This window comes from Megascapheus bottae, chromosome 15 (assembly GCF_031878675.1).
Source record: "Megascapheus bottae isolate mThoBot1 chromosome 15, mThoBot2.hap1, whole genome shotgun sequence".
Classification (NCBI taxonomy): Eukaryota; Metazoa; Chordata; class Mammalia; order Rodentia; family Geomyidae; genus Megascapheus; species Megascapheus bottae.
In genome coordinates this window covers 28,220,948-28,239,135 of record NC_143523.1, presented here as the reverse complement: position 1 = coordinate 28,239,135, position 18,188 = coordinate 28,220,948, and the positions used below count along the sequence as shown (strand labels likewise).

Sequence of the window (18,188 nt, the reverse complement as noted above, 5' to 3'; positions counted from 1 at the left end):
AATAGCTGCAATGCTACTGTGAGTCTAATCTCCAAGCTGGCACTTGTGATGGGTTTAATTCTGCCACAAATTAGAAATGGAAACAAGAAAACTGCAGCTGCATGAAGCACTGGGTGTAAATTCTCAGTTGTGCTGATTGGCTCTGAAGTTGAATCTGAAGCTGAATTACAGTTCCTTGCATTTGCTACTGATTTTCCAAAGTGATGTGCCAAGGATTTTTTTTTTTTGGTTGGTCATGGGACTTGAACTCTGGGCCTGGGTGCTGTCCCTGAGCTCTTCAGCTCAAGGCTACCACCCTATCCCTGGAGCCACAAAGCCACTTCTGGTTTTCTAGTAGTTAATTGGAGATAAGAGTCTCACTGTCTTTAGTGTCCAGGCTGGCCTTGAACTGTGATTCTCAGATCTCAGCCTGAGTAGTGAGGATTACAGGCGTGAGCCACCATGCCTGGCTAAATTTTATTTATTTATGCCAGTTTCATGATTTAGAGCTCAGGGCCTGAGCACTGTCCTTGGACTTTCTCAAGGTTAGAGCTCTACCACTTGAGCCACAGCACCATTTCTGGCTTTTCCTATGTATGTGGTACCAAGAAATCAATTCCAGGTCTTCATGCTTGCTAGGCAGGCACTCTACCACTAGGCCAAATTCCTGGCCCCCCAAGGATTTTTACCAGAAGAGAAACTGATTCCTCTACTCTTCTCTACACTAAGGTCTTGTTCTTGTAATTTAAACACATTTCATAACCAGCCTGATGGCAAGTAGATGTTGTCTGGGACCATGTGAGCCAAATGGCAGAGAGATGAGGATTCCCGAGACAAGTAACATATCTGTCTTTAGAGATTTTAAACGGAAAATCTAGAAGCCTCCCCTTCTCTCCAGTAATGATAAAAATGGACAAGAGAGAGGGACAGGGAATCTCAGGATGATAAAGAAGTCTAGACTTCTAAAAGAATGGGAGACGAATTTGATGGTAGACTTTCTAGCTTCCCCGTGATTGCTGAGTTGGTTCACAAGAGTGATTCACCCACCTTAAGATGATAAAATGTGCTTATATGCTTCCATACTTTATTAGATATTGGAAAGTTAATATTTTTATATGCAACAAAATTAGATAGTGTTTTACTTCCCCATCACTATAATGCAAAGTCTACGCTTACAGTCTCATGGGGCAATAGGGAAGGGTAAATAGAAATTAGAACTCTTAAGTACAATGCCAAGTACAGAGTAATACTCAAATGCTAACTTCTGTCCAGAAATTGTTTTCTCCCCTACTCATAAATCTTTGAATTAAGTTGGCTTGGTTTCTGCTCTATAAGCACAGATTCATCCATTTTAATTTGGCTTCAGGCCAGCATTTCCCAATCTTACATTAGTATGGCAATGTTTCACAGCAGCTGTGAATGATGATTTGCTATAAAGATATGTACAAACACAAGAAAATTAGCCCTAAAAGCAATACAGTGAATCAAAGCAGTATGTCAAGTCTGGGGTTTATTTGGGATGCTTTATGTTGAGCTTGGAACTAGGTAAAAAAAAATCTACTGCTGAGAAATTTGACTTAGGATGATTTTAACATACTATCATTTCACAGAGGAAAAATGAGAGAAAGACACAGTTACAATATTCCTATTTTTTTTTATTATTGTTGGTCATGGGGCTTGAACTCGAATCTCTGGGCTCTATCCCTGAGCTCTTTTGCTCAAGGCTAGCACTTTACCATTTTGAGCCACAGCTCCATTTCCAGTTTTCTGGTGGTTAACTGGAAATAAGAGTCTCATGGACTTTTCTTCTTGGGATGGCTCATCTTGATCCTCAGATCTCAGTTTCCCAAGTAGTTAGGATTATAGGTGTGAGCCATCAACACCTAGCTAATAGCCCTAATTCCTAAATCACAAGTCAGGATGTGACTCCAAAAATGATGCGAACTATCACAGTGACAGTATAGAATATACAATGAAATGAGTCTTAGAAATATCTAAGATATATGTTTCTCTTTCTATGGTGTAGGTCACTAAATATTTTCCTCAGAAGTTTCTACTTCCTAGTAGTGGTATGTAGCATGACTAGCATGCACAAGGCACGGCTGAATCCTCAGCACTATTTTAAAAAGTTTTCATTTTCCTTAGAAAAGTCATCCTCCTAACAGAAGGGAAAGGCAGAAAATAAGATTTCAGGATCCATCACAGAATATTAGTAGGCAAGGAAAAGAAAGAAAATAATAAAGCTAGGATAGAGGGGGAGACTCCAAGATAAATGAGGAGATGGTAGGCTCCAGAAATTCAGAGAACAATCTCTCAAGACTTAAGTTTCCTGGTCCAATAAACTGCCAGAAGAAAGCAATAAAATGGAAGAATACCTTACATGCCACTGTTAAAGAAAAAGACAAGCTTCTTTCCATCAAGGAGTGGAAGGATACAAAAGCTCAGGCTTCCAACTTAGTAGACCAAAAATATGGGAGTCAGAAATCCTCACATTATAAAACTGATGAGTGCTAGGTTTTTGTTTGTTTGTTATGGAGGAGCAGGGGAGACAGATACGTCATTCTCAACTTTTCCTGGTTGCTTCAGAGCCTCCAAGCCTGGCACTTTATTTAACATCAGAGTGAAGATATGGGCGTTTCTGAGTGGACATTGGGAAGACCGGCTAATCGTGTATATGAAGAGGGGTAACATACTTCTGTACTTTCAGGTGGTGGCAGAAGCATCTGTAATGACTCTGAAGAAAATACTGATTTCAGCCACATGATGGCATGGTGAGTCTACGTACTGTTACTCTAGGCAGGGAATTGGGGTAAGGTGGGGAGAACAGAGAGAGAAATCCCCACCTATGAAACACTGGACTTCAGGCAAAACATCCCTGAGTCCCTGCAAGAGACAGGATGAAGACATGGTACGTATTTGACCTCAAAGCACAATCAAGTAATGTGAAAAGTTATCTAGATCTAGATTTTCCCATTTTTGAGTTCATTTTTCTCTTATTCTAAATTTTAAAAAAGTAGGATTTGTCAAAGACCAAAAGATTTTCTTTCTTTCTTTAATTTTTTTTTTTGTGGGTCATGGGGCTTGAACTCCAGCCTGGGCACTGTCCCTGAGCTCTTTAGCTCAAGGGTATGGCCCTACCCTTGAGCCAATCCCTACTTCCAGTTTTCTAGAGGTTAATTGAAGATAAGAGTTTCAGGTCTTTTTATGTGCCTAGGCTAGCTTTGAACCTTGATCCTCAGATCTCAGCCTCCTGAGTAGCTAGGATAACAGGCATAAGCCACTGCTGCTCCAAGAGGTAATTTTATGAGACAGCCTAAACTCAGTCAAGACAATACTGATTAAAACGGGTTGTCTTGTTTCTTTCAAAGTAACAGTGTCTTCTGTTAGGAGGGACAGGACTATATCTAGAATAACTATTAGTGATAACAATCCCTATCTTGCAATAGGGAAACTGCAAAAATAAACATACACACACAAACACATATACCCAATTTAAAGGGATAATTTGAGTGATAACATTTTAGTCACTGTCTATTGAAAGACAATTTTTAGCCCAGAATAAGGTAACAATCCATTTGGCCATCTAAAATCTCACCTGTTAGTAAAGTTATCCATAGATGGTCCAAGACCACTACTTAGTGTCTGCACCAATTTTAAGACTTTTCAGAATTCCAATGTTAAACTATTTCTTGAAAATAATTTTTAAAAGTTCTGAAATATTTCAAAATCAAATATAAGAATTGCATTAAAGCGTATCATTTGCGCCAGGTGTGATGGTATATACCTATAATCTTAGTGCTCAGGAAGCTGAAATAGGAGGATTATGAGTTAGAAGCCAGCCTTGACTACATAGCTGGAGTGTGTGTGTGTGTGTGTGTGTGTGTATTTGAATGAGGTGAGAGATAGCCTCCAGCTAATTCTAAGCAATTTATAAATACATTTTTTTGCATTCTCTTCTGAAATCTTTTACTTTCTGCACTTACTACTTGGACTTACATGACAGTGGGCTATTCATTCAGTTTAATACTTAATAAATGTTCATAAGTTCAAATGAACTGCACTAAACTTGATTTAAGATCATTTAGCAAAGTAAAATTCAGGGTTTGTTTTTTTTTTGGCCAGTTTTGGGGCTTGAACTCAGGACCTGGGCACTGTCCTTGGACACTTTTGCTCAAGGCTAGTGCTCTGTCACTTGAGCCACCGTACCACTTCTGGCTTTTTCTGTGTATATGGTACCAAGGAATCAAACTCAGGGCTTCATGCATGCAAGACAAGCACTCTACCACTAGGCCATGCTCCTGGCCCTAAAATTCATTGCTTTAAAGAGATTTTTTTGTCAGTCCAGAGGCTTGAACTTTTTGCCTGGGAGCTATCCCTGAGCTTTTCAGCTCTACCACTTAAACCACAGTGCCACTTCTGTTTTCTGTTGGTTAACTGAAGATAAGAGACTCACAGATTTTTGTGCCTGGGCTAGCTATGAAACATGATCCTCAGATCTCAACCTTCTGAGTAGCTAGGATTACAAGCATGAGCCACCATGCCCAACTGTTTAAAGTTTTATTTTCTAAGGTATACACAAGTATAAAACTCAATGTGTTCCACAGAAACTCAATTCTATGCACATGGATGGGAAACTGCAGATTTCAACTCTTTGTCTAGACTACACTGTAATCTGGAAGTTTTAGTCTAGACAATAAAATTTTAAGAGATGATTGTAGATTATCTAGAAACAGGCTATACTTACAAAATGTGTTGGCAAGTAAAGGAACATTTCCATTAACCTGACTTCAGATCATTACTGAAATCATGCCAAAACAAAAACAGAACATTTTAAGGCCAAAAATCTTAGCTAAGTTAAAAGGAAAAAAGAGTCTCATGACTGAAAAGGTATGCTCTTTAAACAAAGAACGCAGAATCCCATTTCTGATACATAGCTAAATACAATCCTTGTCTAATTCTAGAACTGTAGCATCCAGTAGCACAAAAATTAAAGAATACAATTTTGTTTTTAGAATATTCCTTCTTGGGGCCGGGAGTTTGGCCTAGTGGTTAAAGTGCTTGCCTAGCATGCACGAAGACCCGGGTTCAATTCCTTGGTACCACATACATAGAAAAAAGTTGGAAGTGGTGCTGAGGCTCAAGTGGTAGAGCTCTAACCTTGAGAAAGTCCAAGGACAGTGCTCAGACCCTGAGGTCAAACCCAGGACTGGTAAAAAAAAAAAAAAAAAAAAGAATATTCCTTCTTGTGGAGTCAGCCTGACTGTAGTACCAACTTGAGAAATACATCTTCATAGGATTTTTTTGTTGATGGGCTTGCATGCTCAGATACTAGATGCTGTCTCTTAGCTTTTTTGCTCAAAGCTGGTGCTTTACCACTTGAGCAAGCTCCACTTTAACCTTTGTGCTGGATAATGAGAGATAAAAGTTTTATAGAAGACAGGCCTGGTGGCTCATGCCTATAATCCTAGCTAATAAGGAGGCTGAGATCTGAGGATCATGGTTCAAAGCCAGCCTGGGCACAAAAGTCTGTGAGAGTCTTGTCTCCAATCAACTACTAGAAAACTGGACATGGTGCTATGACTCAAAGTGGTAGAGTATAGCCTTGAGCTGAAGAGCTCAGGGACAACACCCAGGCCCAGAATTCAAGGCTGCTACTGACAAGAAGACAAAACATTTGCTCTCAACTCATGAAGTTCCCATTTCACTAAGCTCTTCTGAGTCTTCATTTTCTGACAGTATTAAAGAAGAGACATGGCAGCTTCTTTGCTTGTTTTCCTTTGGTATATTTTCCCCTTAGGATGAAAATAAGATGCAACAATACTTGATTTTGTGAAATTAATGTACACTCATTAACTCATAGTCACAGCATTTAAAGTACTTCAAAATGGAATTATGAATACATCATTCTTTTCTTTTTAGCTTTTTTGAGAGTTTCAGGTTGCTCCTGAGCCTCCAGACTCAGTCCTCTTGACTTGTAAATATATCTGTATATGTAACCTAAAATTATTTTTAGGTGTAAATTAGGGTCAGAATTTGAATATGTTTGAAATGTTGAGAAACTTCTACAATGAGGAAGTCATTAAAAGTCAAGGAGCTTGGGGCTAGGAGTTTGGCCTAGTGGTAGGTAGAGTGCTTGCCTAGCATGCACGAAGACCCAGGTTTGATTCCTTGGTATCACATATGTAGAAAAAAGCTGCAAGTAGTGTTGTGGTTCAAGTGGCAGAGCACTAGGTCTTGAGAAAGCTAAGGACAGTGATCAGGTCCTGAGTTCAAGCCCCAGGAATGGCAAAAAAAAAAAAAAAGTCAAGGAGCTATAGGTTACCTTTTAAAATTCAGTTTTCACAACTTGATTTCATTGACCTTTGCTTGTGTTTTTTTGTCTGTTTTTTAAGGTAGAACCCCACTTGTTTACAAAGTAACATAGAGGTAATATGATGTGTTTTTGTGATATAGCGATAATGGTAATCTTGGTTTTCCCCTTATTTTTAAAAAAGAAAGTCATCAAGTTTAAGCAGCTTACAATCTTATTTCTTAGAAATAATTTTACTATATTTCACTGGCAATAACATTCATCATTAAGTGGCTGGCAGAGACACTTAGATTTGTCTTTGGATTTAAATACTAAAGTCCTTGGAAATGGAGATGTGGTTCAAGTGGTAGAGCATCAGCTGTGAATAAGGAGGAGCCCAAGTTCAATCTCCAGGATTAGTATACACAAAAAATTAAAAAATTAAATTAGTGAAGTCTTCAGCATCACTTCAAACTCACCAGTCAGTTATAATTCTACTCAATCCTAGCAGCACAAATATTGCATGACTTGAAAGGAAATGTATTAGCAAAGGACCACAGTAGCTCAACAGCAATGCACATATGACCTTATAAGATGATGCTTATTGAAATGAACTCCAAGAAATGGAAAGGATTTTTTTAAATATACTGTTTACAGTTATTTCTTTTTTCTTTCTTTCCTTTTTCTTTTGGTTTATTCCCTATTGTCACTGTTTTTGATTTCTGTGACCTTAGTCTTGTATTTAAGTTTATCTGATTTGGGGAGGAGAATGAGAATTACAGAAACAGTGGGACAAAAGGGAACCCAATTCAACAGTGATACCCATTAGACATTATGTGAGAAATGAACTTTACACCTGGTGAGGAGGGGGGAAGGAAGTGGAGGGTAGTGGAAGAAAATGAAGAAGGGGTAACACAGTTAAAAAAGGAAGGTATTCATTACCTTACTTCTGTAAGCGTAACCCCTCAATACATCACCTTTACAATAAAATTTTAAAAGAATAGAGAAGCTTTTATGAAGCCATAGTAAAAATGTGCAAGTATGTAATTCATTATTAGCAATCCATAAGCGAAAACAAGAACTGGTCTCACTTGTGTCAAGTTCAGCTTGATTCTCAGGAGTGGGCACACACCTGCACTGGACAGATTTCTGAGGGATTGACTTGTTTTTCTGTCTTACATAACAGTGTTAGCTGGTATAAGAATGCACATTGCAAGATACATTATAATTGCTTTATTGTTTTATAATTGTGTGGTAAAGAAGCAAATCACTGAACAGGGTTTACTCAATCTAATGGCTTAATGGAACTCACCCTTGCACCATAAGAAAATACAGCATTTTGGAAGAAAATACTTAATGTGAAGAAATCAGCTCAGTAAAAATGAGAAACAGCCTTCTTTTTGGAGATCATGTATAGTTGACTGGAAGCCTAGAACACATTTAATACTGAGGCATGGGCAATTTGGTGGTTGCTGTTTAAGTTGTGGTGTTACTATTTCCACTCACCAGCTCGAAGGGGTCGTGGAACTCCCCCAACAAAGATAGTTTTTCTGGGGTCCAAAGGCTGAGAACCATCCATTACAAAGTCACTGTCACTTAGGTTCCATGGTCGAATTTGCACCTGAAAAAAAGTCGTTTACTTGGTCCTTACTTCATTTCCATCAACCCCCAAATGAGAATAAGATGACTAAAGACAAACCCATTGATGGGTGCATTTTACAACATACCAGACCCCCACAAAATCCAGGTAATTAGTTAATGGAATCTGCTCCTGGGGAATCTACTCAACACTTTAGACATATATCATGCAGTCTTCAGAAACCACCTGTGGTTTGGTTTTTTAAAGGTAGTCTTTTAGAACTAGATTCGGGGTTTGGAATCAAACTCGAGCTTAAACCATCACAGTCTATAATACCTGTCACAGTATACTATTTTTTTTTTAAAGAGCCCACATAAAGGAAGAGATCAGGAATACTAGGTGTAGTTTCTAAGAATTTTTTATATGTCTAGTTTCAATTCTTATCACTCCACCAATATAAAATGTCTAATCTTTTAGCAATATGACAACTGAGATTAACAGTAATTCAGTTAGTAAAGAGTTGCCAGCCATAAAACAGAGATCATCTATGATTTTCCTGAACAAGATCAGTTAAATAAAAGTCAAGCCTAGAAACTGCAGTAAAATTTTAAAGAACAGAAAAGGAAATCTTTCTATTTGGTAACTTCTCTACTAGAGCTTAACTTGGATTCTAGCTATCTTTCCAGAACTTTGTGCTTTTATAAATGCCAGTATGGGGGCTTGACCTCCGGACCTAGGCGCTATTCCAGAGCTTTTTCTACTCAAAGTTGGTGCCCTACCACTGGAGTCACACCTTCATTCCCGATTTTTTGGTAGTTCATTTAAGATGAGAGTGTCACAGACTTTCCTATCTAGAGTAGCCTTTAATTAAGATCCTCAGATCTCAGCCTTCTGAGTAGCTAGGCTTAAAGATATAAAGTACTCGTGTACGCCTGCACTACTTTATCATACATTAAAAATAAGGCATTTCATCAGTTTGACTTAAAACATATCCCTTTGAATTATAACTCAATTATAAAGACTAGATAAAAACAAAACAGAACACCTCTTTTATCTTAAAAGGCAAGTTTGACACTGCCTGAAAACAAACCAGTCAGGTACTGGGGTGTTCCTGGGGTCCAGGTGGGTGCAGAGAGGAATATGCTTCCCTTTCTTCTCCCAGAACGACAGGAAACAAAATTGAATTTTTTCCTTAGTATAGGTGGAACTCATTCTCCTCCTGTTCAAGCCTCAATTTTTAATATGTGACACACATGAACTGTTTTCTTACATGGCTTGGTTTATCATAGTCAGGAATACTTCCACTTGAAGGAAGGACATCTGCCAATGACCTTTTCAAAACACCTTGAGTCTAATCTAAAACTGGCTCATTAGAAACAGTGTGGTCATCCCTTAAAATTGCTACTAAATTTACTCCCTCCTAACTTTTGGCCTTTTACCTTCACCAGTCATTCAGAAGCCATAAAATCTCTGAAAACTTGTACTCATTTGAACATGTTAACATTCAAGCATTTGCTCTACCTAAATTTGCTCTGTTTGACCAAATTGTTCCTTTGACATTTACCACAAAGGCAGATTGACTAGTTCCATAAAGCACACTCTGAAACACCTTCAAAAGGGTTCATTACTAGGATTTTGTGTGTGTGTGGGGGGGGGGGTCATGGGGCTTGAACTCTGGGGCCTGGGCACTGACCCTGAGCTATTCAGCTCAAGGCTACCACCTTAGCCCTGCGTGTCTGGGTGTTGTCTCTAAGCACTTCAGCTCAAGTCTACTGCCCTACCCTTTGAGCCCCACATCCCCTTCTCTAGTGATTAACTGGATGTAAGACTCTCAGGTTCTTCAGTGCCCAGACTGGCTTTGAACCTTGATCCTCAGATCTCAGCCTCCAGAGTAGCTAGGATTACAGGCATGAGCCACCGAGCTTGGTTTTCATTACTAGTTTTTAATTAAAAACACAACAATTGGTCCGGGAGTTTGGCCTAGTGGGGGAGTGCTTGCCTAGGATGCACAAAGACCTGGGTTCGATTCCTCGGTACCACATGCATTGAAAAAAGCTCGAAGTGGTGCTGAGGCTCAAGTGACAGAGCTCTAGCCTTGAGAAAGTCCAAGGACAGTGCTCAGGCCCTGAGTTCAAGCCCAGGACTGGTAAAAGCAACAACAACAACAACAACAACTTCCTGATATTATAAGACCAAAGATTCTAATGCCACCAATTAAAGAAAAAGGATGTATCTTTTGTTTCCACAGAACTCTCCATTCTTCTAGTCTTACTCCTAATAAGATAATTAAGGCAGTTTCAGAATCATTAGGTGGTTACAATCACAATACTAATTGAGTTTTAGTCATGTCAGGTTTTTTCAACTACAAGATGAGGTCCTGAGTTGAAGTCTAAGCTGGTCTTGAACTCCTTGACTCAAACAATCCAACTACCTCCAATTCCAGAATAGCTGGGACTACAGGCAAGTACCATTGTAATGGGTGAAAACAAAGCGATAAGAGTGTTATTCTGATGAAATGTAATAGAAGCACATCTGAAACATCATGGTAAAACCCCTTGGTAAAATTAATGCACACTTAAAAACACATTCTTAAAAACAATGACAGGAAAGTAAAACAAGGTCTGTTGCAGGAGGTGGGCATCAGTGGGAGAGGTAAGGTGAATGAAGATGAACGTGGTACAAGTGAGTAGAGGAGAGGAACAAAGGGATGAGTTTGATTGGGATGCATTGTATGCATGCATGGAGGTATCACAGTGAAACTCCTATTTATACAACTAATGTAAGCTCATGTAAAAAACAAATGCTGGATATTATCTATAGTAATATCTTTTCATTTAATTTTAAAGCATAAAAAAATGTAGCCTCGAAGCTAGGCTCGGTGGTTCACGCCTGTAATCCTACCTGTTCAGGAGACTGAGATCTGAGGATCTCAGTTCAAAGTCAACCCTGGGCACTAAAAAGTTTGTAAGACTCATCTCTAATTAATCACCAGAAAACTGCAAATGGCACTGTGGCTCAAAGGGTAGAGCAGGAGCCTTGAGCTGAAGAGCTCGGGGATAGCGCCCAGGCCTAGTGTTCAAGTCCCATGACTTAAAAAAAAAAAAAAAATCTCTGCTAAAATCTTAAATCTTTCTGGTTAAGGGATTTCATTGCCTTTGCTCATCCCACTACTTCAAGCCATCTACTTCACATTACACATAATCCATCCTCTACCATACTCCTGGCTTTTCACAGTAGGTAAAAACACAGGAAGAAGGCTCAGGACACACTGCTGATTAACCCTATTCATAAAACCTACACTTCCCAGCTGCTACCAGAAAAAAGCTGCTCAAAGCTGGGAGATGGCACCTCTGAAGAACTAAAGAAATGTGAACACAGCCTAACATATGAACACTCCATATTCACAGCAAAAGTAACACTGTGGTACTGTTAGTACTAAGAATGAATTGCTTGCATGACATGGTTTCTCTCTGAAATAGAAGTTCTCTTTCTATAGACATATTTCTCCATTTTCTTAAATGTATTTGATCTTAGTCCTTGGGATCTGATGTAGATATTTTTGGAATATAGTTTTAGGGAATTCATTTCTACATAAAAAATTTATTATTCTGGGCCAGGAATTTGGCCTAGTGGTAGACTACTTGCCTAGCATGCACAAAGACCTAGGTTCGATTCCTCAGTACCAAATACATAGAAAAAAGCCAGAATTGGTGCTGAGGCTCAAGTGGTAGAGCTCTAGCCTTGACAAAGTCCAAGGACCAGGGCTCAGGCCCTGAGCTCAAGCCCAGGACTGGCAAAAAAAAGAAAAATAATAATAAAATTTATTATTCCTACCATATTTTGTAAGTTGAGTCAAATATTTGGTGGGAAGGAAAAAAGTTAATTGAAAAGAACTGGTTATACCAGTTGCTGTTGTTTTAGGAAGTCTTGCAATGTTGCTTAAGCTGGTCTCAATCTTGATACTGAAGCTCAAAGGACTTGAATTTGAGATCTTTCACTGACTACTGAGACTGTAGGAATATGCCACCATAGCCAGCAAGACTGCTTTTTAATTATTTTTGTTTAGTAATTAGTTTTGAGAATGGATGGAATTAGAACTCTGTTCTAATTCAATATGTTTTCCATGACAACATAAGTTGTCCATGTATTGGGATAACTGTGTGAAACAACTCTTGTATATTGTTGAAGAAGTTAGTAGTAAAAGCCTCACAATGTTGGAGATATAGGAAGGAAGGTTATCATATAAACTAGCAGGAATTCCTTAAATATGACCTGAATCCAGCACTCCATGGTGTAATTCAACCATGTTTGCAACATCATTTGGGAGGTAGCAGCTCTTTGGCCATGCCATGTCCTTTCAACAGGGTCATGTGAAGTCAAAGGATTGCAGGACTGCACAGATAGTACAAATGTGGTCAGGTGACTAGGACAACTAGTAGTAAACAGAGACTGACACACTGGAGGATGACATTTCTACTGGAACCAAGTATGTTTCAGTCCCAGTAAGTAGCTACCTTTGTGAATATGATGTGAGCCTTTGCCTTTTTAAAACAAATTATTTTGTCAGTTGTGGGGCTTGAACTCTGGGCCTGGGCACTGTTCCTGAGCTCTTCAGCTCAAAGCTACTGCCTTACCTCTGGGCCTGGGTGTTGTCCCTGAGCTTTTCTGCTCAAAACTACCACCCTATTCCTGGAGCCACAGTGCCATTTCTGGTTTTCTAGTGGTTAATTGGAGATAAGACTCTCTGTTCTTTAGTGCCCTGGCTGGCTTTAAACCTTGGTCCTCAGGCTAAGTGAAAGGATCTCTAGGATCTAGAAACATAAGCCATATAATGAATGATTGTTGTTCTTAAGGTACTATGTTATCTCTCATCTCTTTTGCTGTCCCTTGGTTATCTCATATTGTTACAGTATCGCACTTTTTTACCTGATTTATCGGATATATTTGTATTTGGTTATTTGAAATTGGATAGGGAAGGGGGGAAAACAAGATGAGGGTTGGGGGTGGGGGGAGGGAAATGGGGACCATCTGGCAAATATCATGTAACCCTTCTATTAATTACAATAAAAAATATATGAAAAAAAAACCTTGGTCCTCAGATCTCAGCCTCTTGAGTAGCTAGGATTACAGGTGAAAGCCACCTCACCTGGTCTTTTAATTTATTTTTAAGAGTAAGGGTCCAGGCCGGGAGTTTGGCCTAGTGGTTAAAGTGCTTGCCTAGCATGCATGAAGACCCGGGTTCGATTCCTCGGTACCACATACATAGAAAAAAGCCGGGAGTGGTGCTGAGGCTCAAGTGGTAGAGCTCTAACTTTGAGAAAACCCAAGGGCAGTGCTCAGGCCCTGAGCTCAAGCCCAGGACTGGCAAAAAAAAAAAAAAAGAGTAAGGGTCCAGGAGTTTGGTCTAATGGTAGAGTGCTTGCCTAGCATGCAGGAAGACCTGGGTTCGATTTCTCGGTACCACATACATAGAAAAAAGCTGGAAGTGGTATTGTGGCTGAAGTGGTAGAGCTGTAGACTTGTGAAAGCCCAAGGACAGTGCTCAGGCCCTGAGTTCAAGGCCCAGGACTGGCAAAAAAAAAAAAAAAGAGTAGCTAGAAAGTCAGGATTTTTATGAGTGAAACATCAAGATGCTAAACTGGTGGGAACTAATTTGAATGTTAAAATCACTATAAAGGCAAAAAAAAAAAAAAAGCCAGATCTATTATGTGGACCCCAGGCTATAATCTTTGGCTTAAAAAGTTTAGGTGTTGCACAAAAAAAAAAAAAAGTTTAGATGTTGCTCATGCCTATAGTTAGGAGGCTGAGATCTGAGGATCATGTTCAAAGCCAGCCCCTGAAGGAAAGTCCACGAGACTTTTTTCTCCATTTAACAACCAGAAAACCAGAAGTAGTGGCTCAAAGTGGTAGAGCACTAGACTTGAGATGAAGAGCTCAGGGGATACCAGCCAGGTTACACAACCAACCAAAAACAGAACAAAAACTAGAGAATGGTTAACTCCTTTGTACAATTACCTAATGATAACAATAAAACATTTCAAAAAGAACTAGAGGTTATTAGTAGTTATAAAATTAGGCCAAATACTAGAAAAATTACCAAGAAATACAACATGGATCATTTCTCTATACAGAAAGGTAAATGATAACATCTCTTTTTACAAAGATTCCAATGAAAAATTACAAAGGTCTCCAAGTTAAAATATAAAAATGTACTTATGGCCAGGCGCAGTGGCTCATGCCTGTAAGCCTAACTACTGAGGAGGCTGAGATTTGAGGATCAAGGTTCAAAGCCAGGGTGGTAACCTTGAGCTGAAGACCTCAGGGACAGCACCCAGGTCGCGTCCAAGCCCAATGACCCACAAGCAAACAAAGTACTTGTGTTGTATCTTTAATAACAAGAGAAAATATAGGTTTAATAAGATCATGCTTTCAAGTTTCTGAACATGACCCAGCCTCCACTACAGCTCAAGAATACCTTATACAGGGCCAGGTGTGTGGCTTAGTGGTAGAGTGTTTGCCTAGCATGTACAAAGCCCTTGGTTCGATTCCTGGGTACCACATATGCAGAAAAATGCCAGAAGTGTTATTGTAGCTCAAGTGGCAGAGTGCTAGCCTTGAGCAAAAAGTGTACAAGGGCAGTGTCCAGGCCCTGAGTTCAAGACCACAGTTGGCAAAACAAACAAAAACCTTAATACAAATGGCAAGTTAGTCTTTATTAATCTACTAGTGATGTTGTTTTGAGCTTATCGTTAACTTTTCTTTCTGTACTTCATCTCTGCCTAGATGGCCCCCTGGGATACAAATACCCAGCAATGAGCATCCTGTGCACAGACCTGATTTTCTTTTTTTTTTAAACTGTATATATGCGTATATTTTTGTCTTTTCTTTTTTGGTACTGGGGATCGAACCCAGGACGTTGCACTTGCTAGGCAAGTGCTTTGTCACTGAGCTACATCCCATCCACAAAGGCAAATGGTTCACAGTGAACAAGTGCAATCTGATGGCCACCTCCTTTAAACTCCTAATCAGGCTCTTTATGAAAAACTCTAGTTTTCTCTCCCCAATCCTACAATCCTTTCATTCTGCATGAATCAGGAAAACAATCTTGTGAAACAACCAGGATGGCCCCCCCAAACAAATAGTAACATTCCTCCTGCTGACAGGATGAGTCAGCTACCCTGGGCTCTGCTGACATGGAGCTGCAACAGTTCACTTGTAGTGGTCATGAATTCAGACCCACCCCAGCTGTCAGCAATTCTATTTTAAGCAGCACAGACCTCACAGAATGACTGGAGAGTGCCTAACATTATCAGAAATAAACTACTTCATGGTTTGTGAGGCATCATTATCTCTTCCATGACATAAAAATTCAATTTATTATTAACTATCGAAACTAACCTCACAGCCACAGCTGTAATATTTGTGGTTTGGACTCTTCAAAGTACATCAATATCTGGTATCTCATTCTGACCTAATTTTCACCTCATTAGCCAGCTTCTAGTTTAGATACTATCTACTTTTCTGAAGTGCTGCTTTCCACCCAATGGAGAGCAAAAGGGAACATATTTCCCGTATCTCTTGAGAAAAGAAGAGAGAAAGGAATCTTTGTATCTTGGGTAGCTGAGGCCACAAAGCAAAAATCTCCAACTCTGCTAGGTGCCCATAGTTTACACTCCATCAGGAAGCTAAGATCTGAGGATTGTGCTTTAAAGCCAGGCAAAGCAGAAAGTCCATTAGACTCTTATCTCTAACTGCCAAAAAGTCAGACGGAAAGCTATGTTCAAATGGTACAGTGCTGCCCTTGCATAAAAAAGCTCAAGAATAGCACCCAGGTCCTGAATTCAGGTCCCAGGACCACTTCAAAAAAAAAAAAAAAGGCAAAGAAAAGCTCCAACTCTCATATTCTAGCAATTCCTCAGATACAAGTTGGATCTAGAGAACTTCATCAAAAGAGACAGGATTCTTTCTAGACAGGCAGCCAAGAATAATTCTGGAAAATTCTCTCATGTTCTCCCAGGATGCTCCAGATCCTCCATCTGGTTCAGGAAACAGTCTAGATACACAAAGGAACCTCCAAAGAACTATAAAGCCTATCTGTTGCAAGGTTCTCCTGTCTTTTTAGGACCTTCAACTATTGCTGAGCAATTCAAGCACAGCACTCTGGGCAGTGTTTCATAAGAACACTCAGTGTCGAAAGAGACCATGAATAAACTGTAACACACACACACACACACACACACACACACACACACTACATATATATATATGTATATATATATATTTGCACAGTTGTTTGATAAGCCATTATCAATTTAACATCATGACCAGATAACTCACTCAAGTTAACACTTTCTCTGCAAAGCAATCTTGACTGTCAAACATCTGATCACTCCCCAACCTCAACTATTTCCAGTGATATCTCTGAGTATCTGTAGCTCCTTAGTCCACTCAACAGTCTATTTCTCTCCATCAGGCTCTGACAATACATATCTGCATGGGTCCCGACTGTACAGTACAATAACTAGCTCTCAAGTAAAGGCTCTGAGGGGTTCAGGCACACTCATATCACAAAAAGATGTCTAAAAGATCCCCCCTCCTCCCTCAGCTCCTCCCACCCATCCTCTTCCTCTTTCTTCTTCTATTTGCTTCTTAAAATCCTGCTATTTAGCCTAGTCTGGCCTCAGCCCTCCAAATTTGAGGATTACAGGCTTATGCCATCCCAGCCAGCAGCTCTTTCATAGCTCCTAGATCTCTCTCTTCATTCTGCTGATAGCATGCCTCTGAAGGGTGGCTAATACCTTATGGGTAGCCAGGGTTTGAGCTTGATTAAGCTCCTAGTACATATTCGTAATGTCATCAAGTAACCCACTGACTGATCAAAATGACTTAGTGCTCATGTCATAATATGACTGATGCTTTCACATCACAAATAAAAGCACAATGGCCGATTTTCTTTCTTTTTTTTGGCTTTTTCTTTTCTTTTTTATTGTAATTAATAGCCTTACAGTTATATTCATCAGATAGAAGGTACATTACTTCACACACATTAATACCCGTTCTCGTGTTTTTGTTCCCATTTCCCTCCCCCCACCCTCCTGATTTTCTTTTCAAGGAAGAAACCACCAGCACCTTTGAACATTTACATGCACAGCTGTGCTTTGTATTTTATACATAGTCACATTGAAATCTTACCACACTTTATAGAGAAAAGGAATCCCAGGATCAGAAGAATTAAGTCATCTTCGGACTGAAATTCAGGTTTCTCTGACCCATATTCTTTTTTTATGTGGGTCAGTCCTGGGCAATTGGACTTTCTCAAGGCTAGAGCTCTACCACTTGAGCCTCAACACCACTTCTGGCTTTTTTCTATGTATGTGGTACTGAGGAATTGAACCCGGGTCTTTGTGCATGCTTGGCAAACACTCTATCACTAGGCCGAACTCCCAGCACTCACATATTCTTTGTACTGTAATTATGCTGTGTACTTACTGGGCTCCCTGATTCTGGACTATACTGGCTACCAGTTACAGCTTCCTGTTGGGTTGAAAATCCATTTTAGGCTGTGTTAATTACTCTCTCCAAATGTATTCTGTCTATCTCCAATACATTAAGTATTGATCAGTCATGACTGGGGGTATAGCTCTGTGGCTGGGGGTATGATAAAGTGCTTATCTAGAATGCCAAAGCTCCTGAATTCAATCCCCAGGACAGGAAAAAAAAAAAGCCTCATAGATTCATGTTAGAACTACTAACAAAACTAACAATTAGAAAAGCTCAAAAAAAATGATGTAACAATGACACGGGCACCAAATTTGGCTTTTTAATATCCATGCCCATTGCCTCAAGCAGTCTTATATTTAAGCTGCACAATTTTGTGTAATGTCTAGTCTTCATGTGTATAGTCAGTTACATAGTACTGGGGCAGGAAATAGTTACCTCTATGACGGTCACTAAAACACATGTGTGGGCTGGGAGTTTGGCTTAGTGGTAGAGTGCTTGCCTAGCATACATGAAGACCTGGGTTCAAGTCCTTGGTACCACATACATAGAAAAAAAATAATAAAACACTTGCGAGGAATGTGCACAGAAAAGTTCAGTCACCTAGGTTTTCCTTGAGAAGAAGCTAATCCTTGGAGACAGCTTCACTTCCGAAGCAGCTGAATAAAATGTGTGGCCTAATGGTAGATTGCTTGCCTAGTATGCATGAAGCCCTAGGTTCAATTCCTACCTACACAGAAAAAGCTGGAAGTTGTTCTGTGGCTCGAGGGTAGAGCACTAACCTTGAGAAAAACCCAAGGACAGTGCTCAGCCCTTAGTACAAGCCCCAGAATTGGCAAAAAT

The 18,188-nt window shown here is 39.6% G+C and overlaps 1 protein-coding gene across 10 annotated transcripts in view; it reads right to left on the bottom strand.

Moving 5' to 3' along the window:
* The window catches only part of Cpeb3 (cytoplasmic polyadenylation element binding protein 3), a 175,890-nt gene that overhangs the window by 19,980 nt on the left and 137,722 nt on the right, over nucleotides 1-18,188 (bottom strand). For all 10 annotated transcript variants that reach the window (XM_090346262.1, XM_090346258.1, XM_090346256.1 and 7 more), the window contains one exon: nucleotides 7,775-7,889. In XM_090346262.1, the coding sequence (XP_090202388.1) occupies nucleotides 7,775-7,889 (115 nt within the window). The remainder of the gene's footprint in view (nucleotides 1-7,774; nucleotides 7,890-18,188) is intronic.